This window comes from Hirundo rustica, chromosome 4, assembly GCF_015227805.2.
Source record: "Hirundo rustica isolate bHirRus1 chromosome 4, bHirRus1.pri.v3, whole genome shotgun sequence".
NCBI classification, from domain to species: Eukaryota; Metazoa; Chordata; class Aves; order Passeriformes; family Hirundinidae; genus Hirundo; species Hirundo rustica.
The window spans coordinates 57,819,924-57,842,159 of NC_053453.1; the positions used below are offsets into that span (position 1 = coordinate 57,819,924).

The 22,236-nt window shown below is 37.0% G+C and overlaps 1 protein-coding gene across 6 annotated transcripts in view; it reads right to left on the bottom strand.

Moving 5' to 3' along the window:
- Positions 1-22,189, bottom strand: part of PARPBP (PARP1 binding protein) — a 38,598-nt gene extending 16,409 nt beyond the window's left edge. For 3 of the 6 annotated variants that reach the window (XM_040063268.2, XM_040063267.2, XM_040063271.2), the window contains exons 1-6: positions 22,124-22,189; positions 20,915-21,440; positions 14,033-14,260; positions 13,051-13,155; positions 11,447-11,617; positions 9,758-9,912 (exon numbers count right to left, since the gene is read on the bottom strand). In XM_040063268.2, the coding sequence (XP_039919202.1) occupies positions 9,758-9,912; positions 11,447-11,617; positions 13,051-13,155; positions 14,033-14,260; positions 20,915-21,064 (809 nt within the window). In that variant the 5' untranslated portion in view covers positions 21,065-21,440; positions 22,124-22,189. Of the gene's footprint in view, positions 1-9,757; positions 9,913-11,446; positions 11,618-13,050; positions 13,156-14,032; positions 14,261-20,914; positions 21,441-21,749; positions 22,056-22,123 lie in introns of those variants that run through there. The other 3 variants (XM_040063266.2, XM_040063265.2, XM_040063263.2) reach the window with 3 other exon arrangements.
- Positions 22,190-22,236: the final 47 nt, after the last annotated feature.

Below are 22,236 nucleotides of genomic sequence, written 5' to 3' on the forward strand. Positions count from 1 at the left end.
TGGACAAAGAAAATAAAACATTACAAGAACCACTCAGCTGCCCCTACATAATAATGCTTCCCTTCCCAAAACCTTTTTTTTCCTAAATTAGGTTTACAGCCCACATCAAAGAAGAAATGCAGCATCCTGAGCCACTATTGGCACCTACAGCAGAATTTTTAGACACATTTATGATGTTGCAAATTATGCAGCAAAGTTCTGTAAAAACCCCAAAGCAATGGCTTCATTACACCAGGTCACATAGCCAAGAGTGACACGGTGACTCAGTTTTCAACTTCCTGCTTTACTGCTTTCCTTCATGCTCCTGCACACTTGCCCTAAAAGGATATCTTGCAACTGCAAATAAAGAAATAAAGATGTGTTTAGTACACAGCAAATTCTGAAGATAAATTTTAGAATTCCAGCTGGGAGAACCTTTGCCAAATAAAACTCTGCATGTCTACATTATTATAAAATAATTGGGCAGAACCAGGTAAGAATAGGAGTAAGTCAGAGGAAAAATTTTTTGTTGATATTGTTTCCACTTAAAATACTTGGAGGGAACTGGGCCAGGGACGTTACTGCTTTGGCTTATTCTGGCTGTAAGTAACTTGAAAAAACTGACATTAACATGAAACTTAGGGGGGATTGTTGTTTTGGTTTTTAACAGGAAAAAACAAGTATTTCCACACAGTCCTCAACTTCAACTTTTACAGATTAAAGATGATACAATTCACATTAGATTTTCAAGTGTCATTAAACTTTGAAGCAAGAAAAATTTTGGCTTTGAAGAAATTTAAGCACAGCATATGCACATGGCCAAAAGAAAAATCACTATGTCAAGATTCTCTTTAGACAGGTCAAGATGCATCCAGATCTTGGAAAAGACTTCTTAAAAAAAAATTTAAAAAACCTATTGTACCACTTCTCCAAATCCCACAATTCAATCTAACCACAAAAAAAATGAAAAGCTCAAAGGGAGGAAAAAAATCCACTGCAAGTTGTCAAGAGGTGAGGGGAGAGCACTGTTGAAGAAGAGTTTTGTTTCAGAGATGTATATAGGAACAGTAGCCAAGTCTCCTGATGATTTTTGCCAGACTAATCTGTTTTCCTCAATCCTAAATTTACACTTTCCAAACTCATATCCTCAAATGAGAAAAGTATCATATTAAATAGGAACTGAACCTAGAACTTCAAGATAAATGAGCAGGTGAAGGGATTAACTGAAATTCCCTGCGAAAACCAGGTTCAGCTATTTCTGTCTCCAGATATGTTGAACTTATTTGTAAATAAGTAATAAATTTATCATTTCCACACATTTAAAATATATGCCCCTATATATGTTGGAAGAAAAAAGTATTATTATACAACTAGTACTGGGCACTAGGACAGTTAAGTAACATAAGCATGCCCTTAATTTAAATGCTTTGCTCTGCATGTAACTCAATTATAGATTCGTAGATTTTCAATGGGAAAAAATAAACTTTTCACAAAAACATTTTCTATGTTTATTTTTTGCCTCTATTGCCCAATGCCAACTAAAGATATTTGCTAGTAGAAATAAAGTTCATGTAATCTCTTCTTCTCTCCTTACTCTTTCTCCTTTCCCAGGAACAAATTCCAGTCTCCTATCAGACATACAGAGTACTAACTGGAGCAAGGAAAAGTAAAAGTTTATTTATACTTCAACTAAAATTTATGTCAACAGGCCAAGACAAATGCTGATTCAATGTGAGTGGTTTAGTACTAAAATGCCCTGCTGCAGCTTATGCCATTTTACACCTGAATGTAAGTTGTGTTGCGTCATTCATGTATATATATCCATATATATATATATATATATAATGTTGAATCTAGTTATTAAATTCATTTCTAGTGAGGTTCAAAAAGATTAAATAAAAGCATGATGATAAAAGGAAAATATGGTAAAAAAGCACCTGGCATGTTTGGGGTGTTTGTTCACTTATTTTACAAAGATGACACCCCATTATAGATTGCTCTGATATTACTCTTCTATAGATTTATATTACTCAGAAGATCAGTTGAATTTGAATGAACTTTACAATATCTGATATTGCACTAAAAAAATATTTATAGGACTAAAATAAAGTTGGAAACTATTACCCACTTTGCAGGTCCTAACAGCCAGAAGAACCAAAAAAGTTTGTTTTAAATATGGAATTACATGGGTATCTCTTATAATTTTTACAGCAGCAAAAGTTAAAAATTTTTGTTCTTTTTAATTCTGAAAGAGGAGTAGAAAACTAGTTGAATGAACCTGATACATTAAACAGAGCGATGCCATTTGTCTAAGGGAATTGGAAAGACCTTATCCCTTCTAGTCAGTGCTCCTGCTAAAAAGCTTTCTGTGATGTTCCATTCAGATCACAGGCTATTGATTTGAGGTGTAGTAGGATAAAGTGCTTCAGTATCATATCCATAGTCTCTTAAACTGTATTGAAGGAGGACTCTTACCAAATCCAGTCAGTAAATATAGTCATCAGTTGCCGCTATGGCAGAGGTGTAAAAATAGTTTTTGTAAAAGCTAGTAATATGATTCTGTTCAAAGTCACATGCAACGTTTTTTTATTCAAAAGCTATGAGCTGAAAGAAAACTCAACTAGAAAACCAAATTCTTTCTTTTTCTATGATAGAAATAACCAAAGGAATTTCATCAGTGTAATTGTAAAGGGAAGAAAAACCCCAACACTTTAGGAACAACCACCTTCCATTGTCCAACAAAATGTTTAAACATAGGTGCCTGAAGTCAGTAGAACAGTGGCAATCCCCCAGTGAATGGATCCAGTCAAGTCCTAACATGATCACCAGCATGAAAAATCACAAATATTTTAGACCAACTGACAGGAGTGGCTTACCTTCTTCAGCTTTAACCAGCACTAAAACAATAGACAGTTCAAGCAGCATTCAGCTCACCCGTCTCATAGCTATAGAAAAATAAATGCCTACATATAGGTATAAAATTAATCATATGTTAAAAATGCATTTGCATCAGTGCTTCCCCCAGGCACTGGACAAATCTGATCTTCTGTCACTGGTTTCTTCCACTTAAAATATTCACAGACCTTGCCCACCTGAACCCTTTTTGCCTTTGCATCATCTGAGTCCCAACCTTTCCCTTTTCTATCTCATTTTCATTATCCATCTTTTCTTATGTAGAAGTAACTAATTTTTAAGAAACTAATAGCACACCTTGTCTATTTTATTCCTACTGAGATTGTCATATAAACAAGCTCTCCTGCTTACCAACAATCTAAATGACATTGGCAAGAGCTCTTCCTCCAGAACTCAGGCCTTAGTGTAAAAAGTTAATATGATGCAGGAATACTTTTATTTATTTTCTGGAAATATATATTTTTTGGAAAAGACTAAAATAGTATAAACAAGGAAAAAATGTTGAGGATATGGACAATATTCAAAACCTGATAAAAAGCAGAACAGAGTCCTGAAGTCTGTTCCAAGAACAGAAAAGAATATATCAAAATTCTATTATACTAAGGTCAACATTTTTATTCATTCATTTCAACATCAACATTGGCAAAAATAGATGACAAATATATAGCTATCTGACCTAGGGGTGGGAACAAGTGTCTTAAAAGAAATCTCAAACACCCAGTGATCACAGGGTGGGAGGATATCAGAGTCTTTTTTCCTTTTTATGGATTTCTTTAGAACTTGACAGAAACTGATCAGTTATCTGTTTTTTTTTTTTAATTTAGAGCTACAGGAAGAGAGTAGCAGTAATTCCATTCTCAAACACAAAGCAGCAAGATGCGAACTAGAACTCAATCTACCTGGGTAGAAGAGTGGGATAAAGTTTATCTAGGAAGAAATACAACACAAATACTTCTAACAGAGCAGTAACCATGCTTTTGAAGCAAATCTAAAGGTTTATTTCTTATGTTATAGGAATAATTTTTTTAAAAATTAGCAGTTAGTGTTCATTTAGATTTCAAAATTTCAACAATAAAATCGTATCAGTAAACTTACCTAGATTTTAAATTTATTTGTAAAAGCAAAAACTATATCAAAGCACTCACAGTACTCAAAAATTCCACCTCCAGAAATGAATGTATGATTATTAATCTAATTTTCTAACAGATATCAACATTAAGCGAAGATACTTCCTTAGACCTTTTGGAGTTTCACAGATTATTATTATATCCATAACAAAAACACAGCAAAAAAAGAAACCTATTGCGGAGTATTTTCCCATCTTGCTGCTGCTGCTTTTGCTGTATTGGCTAAAATTTCTCTTTCAGCTTGGTGGAAGAAGCTAGAGTGACTCTTCATATTCCCCATCCTAAACTTTGCTACCCAAGTCTGGTAACAAAGTTACTATAAAAGTAACCAAGTATTCCTCCCAGAATGAGTCTTGATAGGCAGCCATTAAATTCCCTATGAGAAAGTTCTAAAAGGCAAAGGCACTGAGGCAAGCTGTTATTAATTATAATAACATAAATTATATTATACTATAATAATATTCTGAGCACAAGACCATTCCATCACAATACTTAGGAAAATATGCAGAAATATCAGCGGACAAGCTTGGCTAAACAGTGAACCGATGACAGAGCTTGAATGCAAAAGGGCTTCACACAGAATGGTGAAGAAGGGACAGATCACAAACGGTCTAGAAACATCATCCAGGCATTTAGGGATGTTAGGAAAACCAAAGCTCAGCTGGAGTTGAGAATTACACGGAATGTTAAAGGAGCTTAACCTGCTGAACAAAGAAAATGAGGGACTTTTGCTGAAAGGCAGATTTTACAACAGTATGGACACATAAAACAGAAGTTCTCCATGCCTTCTTTGTCTCAGTCTTTACCAACATTCTGATTAGAGAAATCTTTCAAGAAAAGGACTGTCAGCAGTGGATAAAGATCACATCAGGCTTCACTTAACAGTACTGAATATGTTCAAGACTATTGAACCAAATGGATTGCATCCAACAGCCTTAATAGAACTGGCAAATGCCCTCATAAGACAACTTTATATCATCTTTGAAAAGTCACAGTGATGAGGTGAGGTCCCTGATAAATGGAGAAAAGCAAATCATTGAGAAAAAAAAACAAAAAAACCCCCAAAGACAAACAAAAATCAAAAACAAACAAAAACCCCACACAACAAACAAAATAAAACAACTAAAAACCCCAAAAGGACATTTTAGGGGACCACAAGTTCATCAGCCTCACTTCGTTCCTCAAGAAAATAATGCAAAGCCTTCTAAGAACACATATTTGGGCATATGAAGGATTAGGTGGTAACTATAAGTATGTAGTTATCAAATGTAAACCATGCCTGACCAATCTGGGTTTTGCCTATAATAAAATAACTCGATTTGCAGACCAGGGGAGAACAGTGGGTGCCATTTCCCTTGATTGTAGCAAGGCTTATCAACACTGTCAGACAATACTCTCAACACAGGAGTATTGATGTTACAAGTCTGGGTGGATAGACAGCTACAGGAGTTAACAACTAGTTGGATCATCATGCTCAGAAGGCAGCAAACATGTTGAAACAATGGAGTAACATAGGGGCCTATCCTGAAACCTGTTTGTTTTGGTTTTTTTTTTTAAATCTTTGGCAGTGACTCTCTAAAATTACACACTCATCAAGCTTGCAGATGACACCAAATTGGATGGAACAGTCAATACGCTCAAGGGCAGAGCTGCCACGCAAAGATACCTAAAAAGACAAGAGGAATGGGCTGACAGGAACCGTATGAAATTCAACAGGACATGCAAAGTCTTGGAAAGGAATAACCCCTTGCAATGATACAGGCGATGGAGCAGCTCTGTGTAAAAAACCTTGGTGCATGTTCAGCAAGCGAGCCGCCAGCCAGGAGCATGCCTTGGCAGCAAAGAAGGCCTACAGTATCCTTGGCTGCATCAACAGTAGCGTAGCCAGTAGTCTGAGGAATGTGATTATCCCTCTCTAATCAGCACTCATTGGACCAAATTTAGAATACTGTGTCCAGTTTTGGGCCCCCAGTCCAGGAAAGACACTGATAAACTGGAGCAAGTTCAGCAGAGGGCTGCCAAGCTGGTCAGGGAGACATGCCCTGTGAAAAGCAGCTACGGGAACAGCTTGTTCAGGCTGCAGAAGAGAAGGCATCAGGGGGATTTACTAACAGCTTTCCAATACCTACAGGGTGGCAACCAAGAAGATGGAGCCAGACTCCTCATGTTGACAGACAGTGAAAAAAAAAACAATAGGCATGAACTGAAACAAGAGAGGTCCCAACTCAATACAAGAAAAAACCCCACAACTTTTCACCATGAGGACAAAAGCAGTAGAATAGGCTGCCAAGAGGGAGATTAAAAACCTCTAAGGATGGAGACTGTACAAAGCTTGTCTGGATAAAGCCCTGATTAACCTGAGCTGACTCCATAATTGACCCTGCCTTGAGCGGGATGTTGGACCAAAAACTTTCTGATGTTCTTTCCAACCTCAATTATTCTATAATCCTAAATTTAAGCAATCCTATATACAATGTTTTGCATATGCTTGCACAACTTTCCAGCAACTTTAGACCACAAACCTCCAGGGATGCGCGAACACTGTCCAATTAACTCAAACATCCAGCACAACCCTAGGTAGAGTCCAACACGCTTTCTCTCCCCAAACACTACCACGCCTGGAGATGCAATCACGGCTTCCCAAGGGAAGCACATAAACAGCATTTTCCCTGTCGAGGGGAAGCAAAGAGCATTAATCCACACATGGTGAAGGCGAGCCGTGCGATGCTCCAGCGGAATCTGCAGGGCCCCGCGATGCGGAGCCGCTCCGATGGGGCGAGCGGGACGCGGCCAGCGCAACCCGGCTCCGGCGTGAGCTGGGCGATGGTGACACCCTGTGGCCGCTGCCTGAGCCGAGGGCAGAGCCCAGCTGACGGGAAAACACGCTGCCAACCTCCCAGCTTTGCTACTCTACAAAATCAGTGGACATGTTTAAAGCGTAGGTATATGCACGCACACCCAACGCACCACCCCCCATACTAGAGTCTAGCACAGTAACCAACATGACAGATGACCTGTCCTTCCGTTTTAAGTCAGTTTTTTAATAAACTTGGGAAAAGTCATTTCAGGAGTTCTTCTGCCCTAAAAGAAAAGGGTTTCCAGAATGATGGATTAGACCTTTTCTTTTATTCCAACAGGAAAGCGTTTTCAGATCCTAAGGTGCATAATAATCCATTTTGCTGAAAAATACAACACTGATATGCTCCTTGTCAAGAAACAGATGTAAAAGAGTAGAACACCCAAGTTCTCCATTTACTGTATCAACATTGTCCAAGCCTTATAGACACAAATCTATTAATAGTTTTAGCATTATGAGTTTTACCGCACCCCCAAATGTTAACAAATATTCATGCTACTGATTTTTGAAATATTAGTGATGTCTTCCAATATTAGACATCTAGAGACTAAGGAGAGGCAAAGAAGTCCAACATGCCAGAGAAGGAATGTTCAGTCTTCAGTGAATACACCTTGAAACTACCAAATTTCATTTTGTCTTTCAATTCCTCCTGTTATAAGGAGTGCCAGATTTGGACCAAACTATCATAGTTTCATTAAACTACCACTCTGACAGATTTCCCTTTCTTCATCTAATCTTCTGTTCACTTTTTTAGCTGAATGCCGGGGAGATGAGAAACATTTTTGTTATTCTTTATAGGTTGGCAGTTACTTGGTTGCACAATATCTCCTACTAAGTTGAAAATATTCTTAAGCACTTCCCACCACTGTCCAAGATCTTCAATTTGGTTTCTAGATTCCCAAAGCAAAGGAATCAGGTACATGAAGAAAGCCTCTTTTCAACATGTGTTCCCCAGTGACCCACCATTTATTTGGCTACTTTGTAGTTTGTGCAATTACAAGTTCAAGATCTTCACTATAACAAAATTAAACCAAAACAGCAGATCTGTAATCATAAGTAAAAAATACAGCATTTTTCTTGTGGCATAGCCAATATAGAGATACGGTTAATGCAGGTTGGCTAATCTCTGCACCAGAGAAACAGCAACATTGCAGACATGTTGTCTAGTTTGCTCTTGCATTTCTCAGTGGGCTTCTACAGATGAAGCAACTCAGGATTCTGCGGCATTGCTGCCTTTTTCCCCCCTCTAGTCTTTACTTTGCAGCAGTAACAGAACTAGAGAAATTTTTTTTGCATAGAACTGGATCCTCTAGAACTCCCAACAACTGCCACATGACAGGTGTGACACACAGACAGTCCTCATCTGTGTGACATATCAAACACTTGAAAACATCTATAAATACATAGATAAAAACATATTTTGCACTGTGAGGGTATAAAGCCCATATGGAGTACGAGAGGTACTACAAACAGCACAGTACAGCCACCTTCTGCTCCTGGTTAGCAAGACAAACAGCAAAACTTACATGTGTACAGACAACTTAATGCACATGCCAGAACCTGACATTGACAAGATTTATACCCCAAATAAAAGGCACAGCAGGTGCAGCAGGGAAAGCTACACAATAAATAATTTGAATGCTAAAAAGGATTTCCAGGCTCCAGAGAATTCACCTAGCGAGAAATTGGTAACTCAGAGCAACTATCCCACTCTGATTTCTCTCACATTTAAACATTCTCTTTTAAACAGATGAGTAATTAACAAAATGCTACACTTTCCTGAACAGTATTGGCCTGAAAAAGTCTTTTCATCCTAAAAAGTTTATGCACAAATATTTTTCCACCTCTAATTTTTTATCAATATACAGTGCCAGATATGATTTAAACAAAGAAAAATAGCATATACTATGTGTTGAGCTAATCATTCTTTTTAATCACCAGCACAGACAGTATGTCTCTGGCATACAAGATGTTGAAGTGAAAGAACAAAGAAGCAGAATAAAAAAGACAAAACTGCAAAACAACTTCAGAAATACCTCCCACTTCCAGCTTTAATGGAAACTGAACATTAACTGAAATAAAGCTTACGTATAAGATTTTGTTTTCCACTGTGAGGATTAGACTCAATTCAAACTTATAAAAAAATTCTTTAGTATCAAGGACAGAGCTAATACAGCTGATTCACCAAAGTTTTGTATGGAAAAATTACTGATTATAAACGAAAAAATATTAATTTCTATGAAGCTTAAGAAAACAGCTTTTCTCTCTGTAATAATGCCAGCACTCACCAATTCAAACACCTGCACTATATTTATACTTCTCTAATTAATCACATACTTATAAGCCTGCCCAAAAGACTAACTTTAATTTCTCAAACACATTCAAAATCAGCGATTCCACCAGAGACTCCTTAAGAAATAATTCTTATGTTTCACTTATATAGTTAAAACGAAAGAAAGCAAAGGCTAAATAACCAACATAGTCATTTGTTGGCAGCAATAAAGACTCCTTTACATAAGGGTAAACAGAATGAAATGACCAAAAGGAAGGAATTAACTAGCAAAAAAGTACAGTACATATCAGTTTATGCACATAGCAGACTCACAAGATAGAAATCTTTGCAACTTCATTTACAACTAGGGAAGTAACCAAACCACCATACAAACATAGATTTGATAAAAATTTAATACAAAAAAAATTCCCTTCAAAATTTAATAAGCTTAGCCCAATTGTTTTTAATTATATTTTCAAATAAGGTTTAATTTTTCAACATTTACTCTGAATTCTTTAGTAACAACATCATTTGATTTTCTTTTGTTCTTTTTGTGCAAGCACAAGAAAAGGAGGTGCTCACCAACAAAAATCTAACAAAATCTATTACCTTGTATTTAAGATTTCACCAACAATTTCTTGCAGCTTGTCAATGAAATGAACAAAACTGGAAAGCCCCTTTACATGGGCTCGTAAAGGATCATACAAAGAAGATGCAGAGCCTCTTCCTCCAAGTTCTATGGTCCGGATAAAAGATGTTGCCATCTATTAGGAGAAATAGTCAGAAATTTCAAACTGTTGACAGGCATGGACTGTACATATGCTGAAGTGAGCCTTTCCTACAGGTCTGCAAATTGTGTAACAGCTGGCTGATAGCAGAAATAACTTACCTGAAATCAAACAATAGCACTTAATTGAAAGCTTTGTACACCTCACCGTAAATATTTGCAAGGTCAATACTTAAACAGTACAATAGTAATAAAAAAAAGGAGAAAATGCAAGTCAAAGTAAAAATAACCCAGCTAATCTGATGTTTACATCAACCTTTTGAAAGATTGGGGTAAAAAAACTTATTAAAACACGATACAGAACTCCTGTTATTGTAGCTGTTTAAATGCTCTTATATTCAGAGTGCTCCCTATGACCTGAGGACAATTTTAATATAAGGATGTAAAAGTTGACTCCAGCTTATAACGATTTTCAGAGATATAAATAATGTATACTCAAATCTTATCAAAAATAACAGCAGCTAAGGCTTCTGTCATTCTGAAAGTGTCCATATATTTTTATATGCTGTAAGACAAGGAAAAAATGTGCCAGAAGCATAGCTTAAAGTACAACCCCCAAAATTTTAAGGCAACATTAAGAACAAAAACCCTAGCAGTTGTCCAGGAAGGTGAAAGTAAAGATAATAATCCAATGCACTTGACACAGATGCAGTAATAAAAATTTATGTGTAGAATTAACATTTCAGAGTAGGGAGCTAAATAATAAAGGTCTTAGGACTGGAAAGAGAAAAACTGAAATTACTTTAGCACAGAAAGTAAACCTGCCAGTATTCCTGATTTTGTGCTAAGGATTTCTTATGGATCAAGTACACAGTTCATAGGATCTTGCCTTCCTAATGGAAAATACTCTAGTTTTCAAGATTTCTACAAGACACTGACGTCAGAAAAGATGACTTCTTTACACGGTAGAGAAGTTTCCCCTCTGGCAACTGTGAAGACATGGAAAATCCAGTCCAAACACATACAGTTTTTTATACAACATTAACAGAGCATTAGGAGCTAAAATAATTAAGCTGGGAACCAAGAATTCACAAATTCTCAATATTTATTCAACCATAACAATTTGAGAATTCAGCTGCTTCAGTGACTACATACCCATACTGTTTTTAACTCAGGCTGCTGTTGTCTGTACTGAGGTTACACTCCATGCAAAATTTAATGACTGTTTTGAGTACAAGGGACTACAGGGGTTCTTTGGAGAAAGAATTCTTGTTTACCTTATTTCAACTATTTTTGAGATGGCTCTGTGGACAACAACTACAGCAAAATCCCATTTTAGAACTCTTGAGATAGACAGAAAAATAGTTTGTGTCTATCTTGAGATCCCATGACCAAATAAGCACCCATTTCTCCCCACAGAATCTAGTCTTTTTAGCTTTAAAATCACGTTCATGGCAGTATTTGACTCAGCTTGCAAACAGCAGTGTTGAATATTAGATTAAAGCCACATTCCCTGAACAGATATATTTCATTGACCCTGACCTCCAGGAAGGTTCATTTGACACACGTACCAGGAAAATGGACATTTTTCTCTCCTGTGAGGTATGTTTCAGGTTAGTGAAGGCTTCTCTACCAAGCCCTCTGTCAGGAACATTTAGAATATGAGCCAATGCCAGATCATCCTTAGAATTCACCAAAAGGCTTAAATATGAACAGACAGACTTCTTTGCCAGGACAGTCACCTGCATGAGAAAACATCACACAAATTGGTCATCCCACTGCTAAATTAAGTTCCATTTTATTTTAAAGTTAATTAAATATGTACTGATGTAATTTTTTGAAGAGTAAGAATTCACCTTGCATCATTTCAAAATAGTACTTTATTGCATGATACTTCTGGAAGTCTTGATGAAAACAAACATGATAAATAAGTTAAAATTGCATATATGGTACTTGAAATTTCATTAGGTGTTTGAGGGTTATTAAAATTTATTATAAATTTCTGTTTAGAAACATCCTCACAGACATCCCTTTTCTATCTCAAGGCAAATACTAGCACCATTAAACCATGCAAGAATTTGTCATTAACTTCAAAAAGACTGAGATTTTAAACTACTTGCCAGGTCTGGCACGTATTCAGTTATTTTTTTTTTTCTCTTGGCTTCCAGGGGATTTCAATTAAAGAAACTCCATTGACTCAGTTTGGACATAAATTGTGACACAGCCCCTCCCACATAACCAATATATAACACTGTAATTGCTAATATTGCAGCACTGTTCTGAACTATGTGAGAATAGAAAAAATTGCAGTTTTGTTACAAGCAAAGAAAAAATTTTAAAAAGGCCATTAACAGAAGAACATATAACAAGAAAATTTGTATCTGCTATGGAATATCTTCTCGTACCCGAGTATACAACAAAATATAGTTACAAAACCAAACATGTACATGTGACAGTCTGCAAAGACAGTCCTCAGAAGAGGAAAAAAGATCAAGGAATATTTTTACTGCACAAGTCAGAGCAGCAAGAAACATGGTAGTGATAGAAGTGCTGTTTAGGGGAGAACCTCAGTTGAGAAGATATTTTCTTGTTCATATATATTCTGAGTTATACCCAAATATTGATTTGAAATTAACATTTATTAGGAGAAAAGCCCCAGCATTTCAAACATAAATGACTACAGCCCCAGCATTTCAAACACTCCTAAAAAGTACTCAGATTCTTATTTTGGTGGTTGAAAGGGTAAAGGGAAAGATTCCTCAAGTCCTCTATTGGGATAGCCAAACGTTGTTTGCTTTGCTACAGCTACCACTACAGTGGCTATTCAGATTTCCTCCATATGTAAGGGAGTACAAGCTAATAAAATTAAACCAAAGAAGATTACTTCATTTATTTAATGGTCAGTCAAGACAATGTTTGAGGGATGGTGTATTTGCAGAAAAATTTGTTCTACATCAAGTGCCTGCCATTCTGGACTGTCTTCCAGAACATAAATTTCAGCATATAGCCCCACACATACCTACAATATATTCAAGTGATACAGAGTTTGGATATGCAGATTTTATTTTTTTTAACCCAGCCACATTTGAATAACAATAACGGGAAAACAAAACTATGTTATATTTCATCTTTTCAATAGATACAGAACATTAAAAGAGATAAAAATAATTTTTACCTTCATATGCTCCTGGCCCTGTCTGTTGATTTGCGGAGGAGTAGAAAGAACAGAATCATTTTCTTGTGCATTCATTACACCAGAAATAAATTCCAACAGTTGAACCTTTAATAAAAAAATCAGAATTAACTTAAATATGAAGATAACTAGAAAGAAAAAGTGGTTTTAAAACCTGGTGTAAACTTATCTCTGTCACTTTGCTAGTGTTTAAGGTTAGCACAGCCCTTACAACCTACTTTTAGTTTTAGTCTTTAAAAGTACAACTGTTCTAGTAGAGAAATTAAGTGTAAGACTAAAATTAACTTAGAAATTATTTTGAACAGTTATGTTATACACTTGCACTAAAAGCCACTGCTTACATTTTAAAGAAAATTTAATATGTTATGCCAAGGTTAGGAAGAGCTCATTAACCCACCCAAGTTCTCTATCTTCCCCATAAAAAGTGGGAGGAAAAGAAAAACACATTAAAAACTTCAAAAAAAACAAAAGACCCGCAATAAACTACAATGGAGCTATGACTGAGTGGCTGAACTGGAACTTCTGAAAACAAAACAAAGCAACCTAACATACAAATACATGTATTACACAGAAATTTTATTTAAAGAGGATGTTGTTTTCAAAATGGTAATCATTAAAAATATTTTGGCTGCACATCAACACACAACCAAAACTCCATGACATGTTAATTACTAAGTTCTGCTTTAGTTTTATCAAATCTCTACAGTTTATTTCTCAGTCCAATTTATGGCAAGGAGTCATTTATTCATAGAAGAGTTGTGGGACTTCACAATGCAGGACAACAGAGAAATAACTCTTGAGTGAATTTAATAATCTCTTTACAAATTTAGTAACTTAAACTCAAGTGCTTCCCCAAACTTGTGAATAATCTAGAGTTCCTGTGTATAATTAGAAGTGTCATAAATCCATAACTGGAACTAAAAATATGCCAAAACATAAGAGGTCAAACAAACATAATACTTACAGCGGGTATGCTTTCATCTTCAGCTAGAAGTCCAAGACCATAGCACTTCTGATATATATCTATTAAATCTAACATATTGCTTCTTGCTAAAAAGGCATCATAGGCTTTTTTCACATCAGCATAATTTTCAGGTTCTTTCATGTTTTCATATAATCCCAGTTTGTCATGTAACAAATAGTTCCATGTTTCCAACACATCGCTAAGTGATACTGTGAAGTCTCCATGGTGCTAATAGAAGCAAAAATAGCAAATAAATGTTTCATATTCAGCATAGTTTTGAAAATAAATTTAAAACAAGCTGCAAATATATAAACAAATATATATCTGAAAACCTATTATAATTTAAATTGATTGGAAACAAAGTCTTACTTATAGTTGAGATTCTTCCACCGCTTTGCATTCACAGTTGAATTTTTTTACAGCCTGTCAGTATTTGTTCCTGATCTTTAAAATACCAGGCACGTATAATCAAACTTTACTCATGAGAAAATACAGTGAATGTTGCAGGACTACCTCTTGCATAAACTTCTTTACTTGCAGAAATAGTTTTCAGCGTGGCAGGCATTTACTTCCCAAAGGCAGTAAATACGGATCCCTTACTTTGTTTCAAGCAGTAAACTGGGAAAACATTTCAATTTAAAAAAGAAGCTTTTCTTTCTTGTGTTAATATAGTTATACTTTATCATAACATTGCCAGTGTTGCTACACCCTTCTAATAAATACATTAAAGCCACGCACACCCCTCTGTTACTACTACTGTAACATTAACTCCACAGTATAGACTATACTCTTCCTGTCAAAATTATTAGATTATGTTCCCTGTGCCCCTCTACCTTGTCCTCCGACTACTTGCTTTCACCACCTTCTCTTTCACAAACTTGCTCTCCTCATTTTTGTCCACACCCTGCTCTTTAAACTGAGTACCAGTCCCCAAATCCTGCTGGTAAACTTTTGTCCACACTACTGGTACCTAAAGCATTCTCCAATATATGGCAACAACAACAACAAAAATGTGTTTTTCACCTTGTAACATGAGATAAATGCCCTGTGACCAAGTAAACACCCTCGCTTTCCACTGTCCATAATGGCAGATGGCTCCTGTCTAGCACAAAGGTTTAATTCTATTTCATTATGTTTCTACATTAGGCAAATTAATTACTTATAAACACTATTAGCAACAGAACACATGAAATAAGAAAACATGACAAATTCTAATAATTTAAGTTGTTCCAGACCAAATGATCCCCTTTTTGGGTTCTAACACATTTAGCACAACTTTCTCAACAGACCTCATTAAATACACAATTCCAAAGTCCTGGAAGTCAACTACTTTGATATTGTCTAGGCAAAGAACTAGGAGTGAAAATTAAAGAACATTAATACATGTTAGCTTCAGAGCATTTTTCTGCCTCCTAATTTGTGCATGGGTTATGACAAATCAGCATTGTGAAGTTACATATTTTTCCACGTATCACCAGAATATTAAAACTGCATATGTGTTTTCTGAAAAACACCTGATTTTCATTTGAGCCCCTAAAAATTAAACACATTATAGCCCAATTTAAATAGATCAAAGTAGCAGTAGATGGGGAAAAAAAAGGTTGTTTTCTCACTTTATTTTGAATCAAAATCCTTCAGGAATACCAAGTTATACTGTAACTTCATAAGGTATCTAATAAATCAAAACCTTTCCTCACCAGATCAAGGGCCTTCAGAGATTAGCAAAGTTTATGTTAGTGCTGCAAAAATATTTTAAATCCAAATATTGCATTCCAGATATTAACCTTTGTGATCAGACATTCACTGTGATGGCATATTCCATTACTTACACAGTCAATTTGTCAAGTCCCTGGTTTTAAAATTAATTTTAAAAATGCTGTGATGTTTTGCAGTAAGCATTTGTCAATGGGCTAATATTTTAAGGAAGTTCAAAAAGTCCCTTGTTTTCATTCTATTATAGGCAGAGCAAGTATTTAATTTCCGAGGAATAGAACCAATAAGGTATTAGAAAGCATCTTCACTACCTGGTAGCACAGCATATTAAGTTACCTTGGGACTTTTGTTCTAGAATGCCTGAAATCCGGCAGCAATATTTCATGCTTAAAGATACCATTTTTTACTATTTTGTAGGCATTGTAAGTTTTCTAGTGCTATCTACATAGCAAATCGATTTCTATTTTGACAGCAAATTGTTTTAGAAGCCAGAGAGTTGTGCATTTCAGCATCAAAATGTTGGCTTCTACCTTCCCCAAACAAAGGTCCACCAACATTTTCAGGAATATGCATGTAAAATGCTGCTGTGCCTAACCACCACCTCTGTGTTGGCTTTATTCTTTCCAGGCATACTCCTAGACTGCAGCATTGTTTTCCAGCTTTGTCCTTGACTTGTGCAGTTCTGCACTCTTGTCACGTCTAGTCCTGCTCAGCCTTCCTTGCTTGCCTACACTCTCACACAGCAGAGGAGTCCCCAAAGTGTGGTAGAGAGAGCACGTTAGGTAGGATAAAGCAGCACTTTGAATGAGTTTCCCATCACGCTGACAGTGCTGCGCACAGATGGAGAAACTGGCTCACGCGAATACAAGCACATGGACATCTGATAGCTGATAGGCTGCAAATTGCAGAAGCAGTGAAGTTACAGGCTGACAGCCCAAGCTTAGAAGAAATGACGATGTTATAAAATAATAATAGCTAGAATATATTTAAATAGATAAGTACAATAAAATTACTCAACACCTTTTTCTTTGGGTGGGTGAGAGGGGGTGTTCAGGGAAAAAGTACTAGGGCACATGAGAGTAGAGGTATGCTCTGTTTAAGGAGGACTAGAGAGGGATTGGATGTAGGGGTCGGTAGAATAGCAGAATCATGGAACAGGCAAAGTAAAAATTGTACTCACCCAAACAACAAACCAGCACTTTCTAAAGCAAACACTATCAATTACAGTGGTAATAAACCCCACAAGATTGAAAATTTAGAACCCTGCTCGTTAGAAACAAGGACAACCCCCCCCCCGCTTCCTCTTCAACCCCTCAAAACAGACATTTGTAATACTATAGACAGAGGGGTAGGAGGGAGAAGAAAAAGTTCTATTGGTAAGCTAGGGAAGATGCATCAAGATGTAAGAAGCAAGAGTTTAAACACAGTTAAAACAACCCCAGTGGCTAAGCAAAACAAAAATATATGAAACTAACTTCTAGTTAGGTTTTGGTTACATAAGCTATGAGAAAGACAGTAGAACAGCCTCAATATAGAACTTCCTTTAAAAATAAAATCCAGTGATATATTTATTACTCTAAATTCCTTTCTAAAATAGAGCCTGTCCCTTGCAGAGAAGGTGAGACCAAATTTAAGTACTGTGTCCAGTTCTGGGCTCTTCAGTATGAGGGAGACAGAGACACACTGGAGAGAAGTCCAACAAAATTCATGTATCATCCACAGACGATACATGATCCACATCATTAAGGAACAGGAGCACCTCAGATATGAGGGAAGGCTGAGAAAGCTGCGGCTGTTTAGTCTGGAGTAAAGAATACTCAGGGAAGATCACCTCAACACATACAAAGAACTAAAGGGAAGGTGCAAAGAGGATGGAGACAGGCTTTTTCCTAAGACGCCCAGTGGTAGGAGCAGAGGCAATGGGCACAAATTGAAACATACACAAAGTTCCCTCTGAACATTAGGAAACACTTTTTTACTTTGAGGATGCCTGAGTACTGGCACAGGTTTTTCAGGGAGGTTATGGAGTCTCCAACCTCAGAGACAATTTGAAAGACACCTGGACATAGTCCTGGACAACTGGTACTGCCAGGCTGCCCTATTTGAGGGAGGCCGGATAAGATGAACTCTAGAGTTCCCTCCCAACTTCAACCCTTCTGTGATTCTGTGAAAAATTAATCGTGCTGAAGAACAGCCAACCTCTCTTAGTAGCATCATTACAACATACTACAAGCAACATAACACACAAAATTGCTATGAAGTTAGTTAGGAGTATCTCATTACCAAAAGGGAGACACAAGAGTTTAAGGGAGTGACACTGTAAAACTCTGCACTTTTCTTCATTTGCCATCATGGAAGCAGGAGAATTTGGGAAATTATTTCAAGAAATACAAGACACTAAACAGAACAATATTCTTCAGTCAGCACAGAAACGCATGCGTGAAACCACAGAAAACAACTAAACCACACACCAAAGTTGTTTTTCTACAAAATCAAATACACAAACGCTTTCTAAAGGGAAGATATATTTGTGAAATCAACAAGGAAGCAGTTTTTCCTCCAGTATCAAAGCTCTCTTTAGAAGAGGTTTACAACACAAGTCTGACAACTTAAGCTTGCAGATTCTGGAGAAATAACTGTTTTATACACTTCAGCTTCCCATCCCACTAGCTAAAACAACCATAGTCTGAAAATGACAGGTGATTAGTTGACCTATTAACTCGTCTTCCACCCCTTCTGATCCACAGGTACAAGCAGTTAACTTAAAGCGATTCCTCTCAGCTGATCTTCATCTTGAAAACTTATTACTATTTCAAACACTGAGGAAGGTTCTTCTTGAAAATGTTCCTAGATTTTAGATCTACACTAATCAATCTAGGGGAAAGGTATTTGCTTCCACCACAGACCTTATGCCACATGGCTGCAACTGTGTTACAAACCAAAATATTTTCAGAGGGACACAGAGCATGGTTTTTTGGGGTTTTTTCTTTCGTCCCTGCTGTTTGATCAGGGTTTATCACACTTTTTGCTACCCCTATTCTGGTGAATTTTGAGATTACTAGATTATGAAGCTTTTAAATTTTTCCAGACTTCTCCAAAAAGCTTTGTTACTTTTCGTTTCCACTGTGGATACAGGTACCAGTTAAAACACAAAATCCATTAAAATTGTTCAGGCTCCTAAAGGAAGGGAAGTGTGTTTTGGTTGTTTGTGATAGGTTGGATGTGTTGGGTTTCTCTCAATACAGCCAGTCAGTAGCATATTAATGAAATTATTTTTATTGCAGTAATTGACTTTATCAAAATAGATTTCCATTCTACGGGTGCTAACAATTCAAAATTATTGTATTTAAATCAGAAACCTAACAAGAGACATACCTACAACTGTAATACTTTGCATCTTAATTTGAAGTTTCAGTTATGAACAAAATAAACCAGACATTTTTTCTTTAAGACTGTGAACTTCAAAATGAATACCATCTAAAGAAATTATGCTTCAGAGGCAGCTCATGCAAATGCTGAAATAGTTTTAGCCCACATATGCAAGCCAAGACTTGTCCTATTAGACCAACCAGTATAATAAAAAAAAAAAAAAAATCAGGTTTTTGAAAATTGGTTCTTTCTTCAGATCTGAAATGTTTAGCCTTTCCTTCAAAATTAAATTAGTTGAAAATAACTGCTATAATTTTTGAACTGCTATCATTTCTGAAAGTAAAGTTATTTATGGAATAGGGGAATATTATCTGGAAGAGAAAAAGAAAGGAGAAAGTAGAATAAACTAATTACTTCTAGTGGAAGGAAAAAACTTATATTAAGGAAAACGGGGAGCAAGGAGTCATAACTTTTCATGTCCGTAAGTTTTGGCATACAACAGAACAACACATTTTGATTCCCAGAGCTGGCTTTGGAAAACTGTTTTCAGTTTTCCCTTGAGAATCACAACAAACAGTTATTGCCTCCATATATAGTTTTGCATTAATTTTAAGAGTTAATTTGATGCACACTAATTTTTTTCATTTTAACCTACACATGTATTATGAGGACACCAGGCTCCTGGCTGGAATATATTACATTCCAAGAAGTACAAGTGTAGTATCTTGGTATTCTAGTATTCTTACTGTAATGTTTCTAACGATGGGGGATGACTTAACCAGTTTTATACTTGATGTACAAGAGACACCCCCAGTCTGCACATTTTAGACTACTATTTTTTTTTTCTGATGCACATCTGGAAGCAGGTTTTCTGTTTGCTTGGGTTTTTTATTGGCTTAGAGATTTCACTTGGATGTGGTTCTGTTGTTTCTGGTATGTTTGTTGATTTGGTATGTGTCTCGGGTTTTTTAAACTAAAGCTTTGTACTACACGTTTGCAACAATTGAGTAAGTCTTCCAATAACAGTCAGTATTGTTTTCATCAATAATTAGGTTAATTGACCTAAAAAGGTATATTTAGGTTATTAAAACAAGTACTGCAATAGTTCTCCTTGGATGAGACACAGGCAAAGGCCTGATTGTATATTGCAACTGTTTCTGGTATGTTTCAGGCATCCTCCAGCTCTGACAAGCCTTAGTGCTTCTCTCAGAGACAATTTAGGGTATGCTTCCTCTTCACCATTTGACAGACACTCCATATACGCATACAAAGAAAGCCATATAATTCCTATTGTACTGGGTACACACTCACAACTTCCATGTATATATTGGTCTTCACCTGATGAGTGTCAGGAAAAGCAGCAGCCAAGAATAGACTGCGGCAAGTACAACTCATGCAAACTATACCAAATCAAATATTTCTGGAGCATTCAGGAAAAAAATGCACCCCAAATGCCATAGTTCTCTCACCCTGATCTATGGCACAAAAGAAACATTGGATGGAAATAAACAAAAGTTACATGGTCAGCAGAAATACACTAGTGTTTAAAGCTTGGAGCTCAAATATATACACAAAGCACTTCTATCCTCCCACCTGTCTTGCAGTTCCCTTTTCTAAACCCTGTTTCAATAGCGCACTTAATCGTATTAACTTTCTTGCCTTGCAGCATGTGGCCCTTAGACATACCTTGTTTTAACAAACAGCAACAAAGTGACCAAAAAAGTCATTTCAAGTTGGTGCCTCAGCACTAAGTGCAGCAAGGGAACCAAGTACCAAGAACATAGTGAAAAGAATGCTAACCTGTTTATTGACTTCAGCCATGGACAGTTGTAAGGCCATCAACATGCAGTCTGCTCCACATACAGTAGTCCTTTCAGAGTTGGAAAATAAAGGCCACTGCTTTCTGAAACATTTGACCAAGTGTAAAACTTTTTGCTGGAAAGTAACCATTGTCCAGAGTAGAAGGTATAGATAATCAAGAGAAAAATGAATATAACTATGCCAGAGGCATATGCAGGTCTTCACCTCCCAACAAGCTGTGCAAACCGTGTTGTATCTTCTTAAAGGCCAAGTTCCTAGAATAAATTCTTCCAACTAAACCAAACTTGCCTTACTGTGACAGAATAACTGTGAAGATACAGGGTTAAAAGTGCATATGTATGTCACGCCTTCATGAAGCCTTTACTCTCCTTGTACATTATGCCAATATAAAGGAATGTTATTACAAATAGGACAGTCTTTGTCTCCAAAAGCAGCATCAGAATGTCTTCAGTAGTTTCTGCATTCTCTATACATTCAGACGAGTGTCTATGAGGATGTTTTAAACCTGGAAAAAAAGGAGATTTAATATTTCTAAGACTAACACAGACAACTCTAAACACTTTTGTTACTAATATGATTTTTTTTTTAATGGGAGTTTCTTAATTCTAAAAGCCACTCTCTTCTCTGGCAATAATTGGACTACTTCATGCTTTGGTCCGTCTCACCTCTTTGCATTTGTCAAGACAAGGTACGTGACAACGTAGTACAAATTTGCCTTTAAACTTGTTATTTTCTGAAACAAAGTTCCCTAACACTGCAGCGACAGAAAAGGATCAACACCCATTCAATTTACTTCCAGAAAATAAAACTCAACCTTTGACCTCTTTCCATACAGCTGAAGCAACGCGTTTGTTTTTCGGTTATTGGCATGACTGTAAAAAGCGAGGAAGCGTGGGCAAGGAGGGCAGGAGACACCAGGAAACACGCACGCCTGCAACAGCAACTTCTCACTCTCCGAACCGATTGAACCCACTTTACAACGTGAACGTCACACGGGGCCCACAGAGGACGAAACAGGTGGGCTGCAAGTCAGCGTGGGGCAGAGTAAAACCTCTCCGGAGGTTTCTCTTTCTCCTCACCCTCCGAGCTTTCCGAGGGACGGTACCCGCCTCTCCCAGCCAAAGAGCCCAAACAACCCAAACCCCCTGCGAAGCCACCGTAACTCCCAGACGCTGGAACTGGCATTACCGCTGCCGCCGTGCGCTCCCGGCTGCGGAGCCCTCGGCGCGGGCCCGGAGCGCTGGGGGCGCGGCGGGGCTGGGGCGCGGCGGCCGCGTTCAAATCCGCCGCGCGGCCCAATG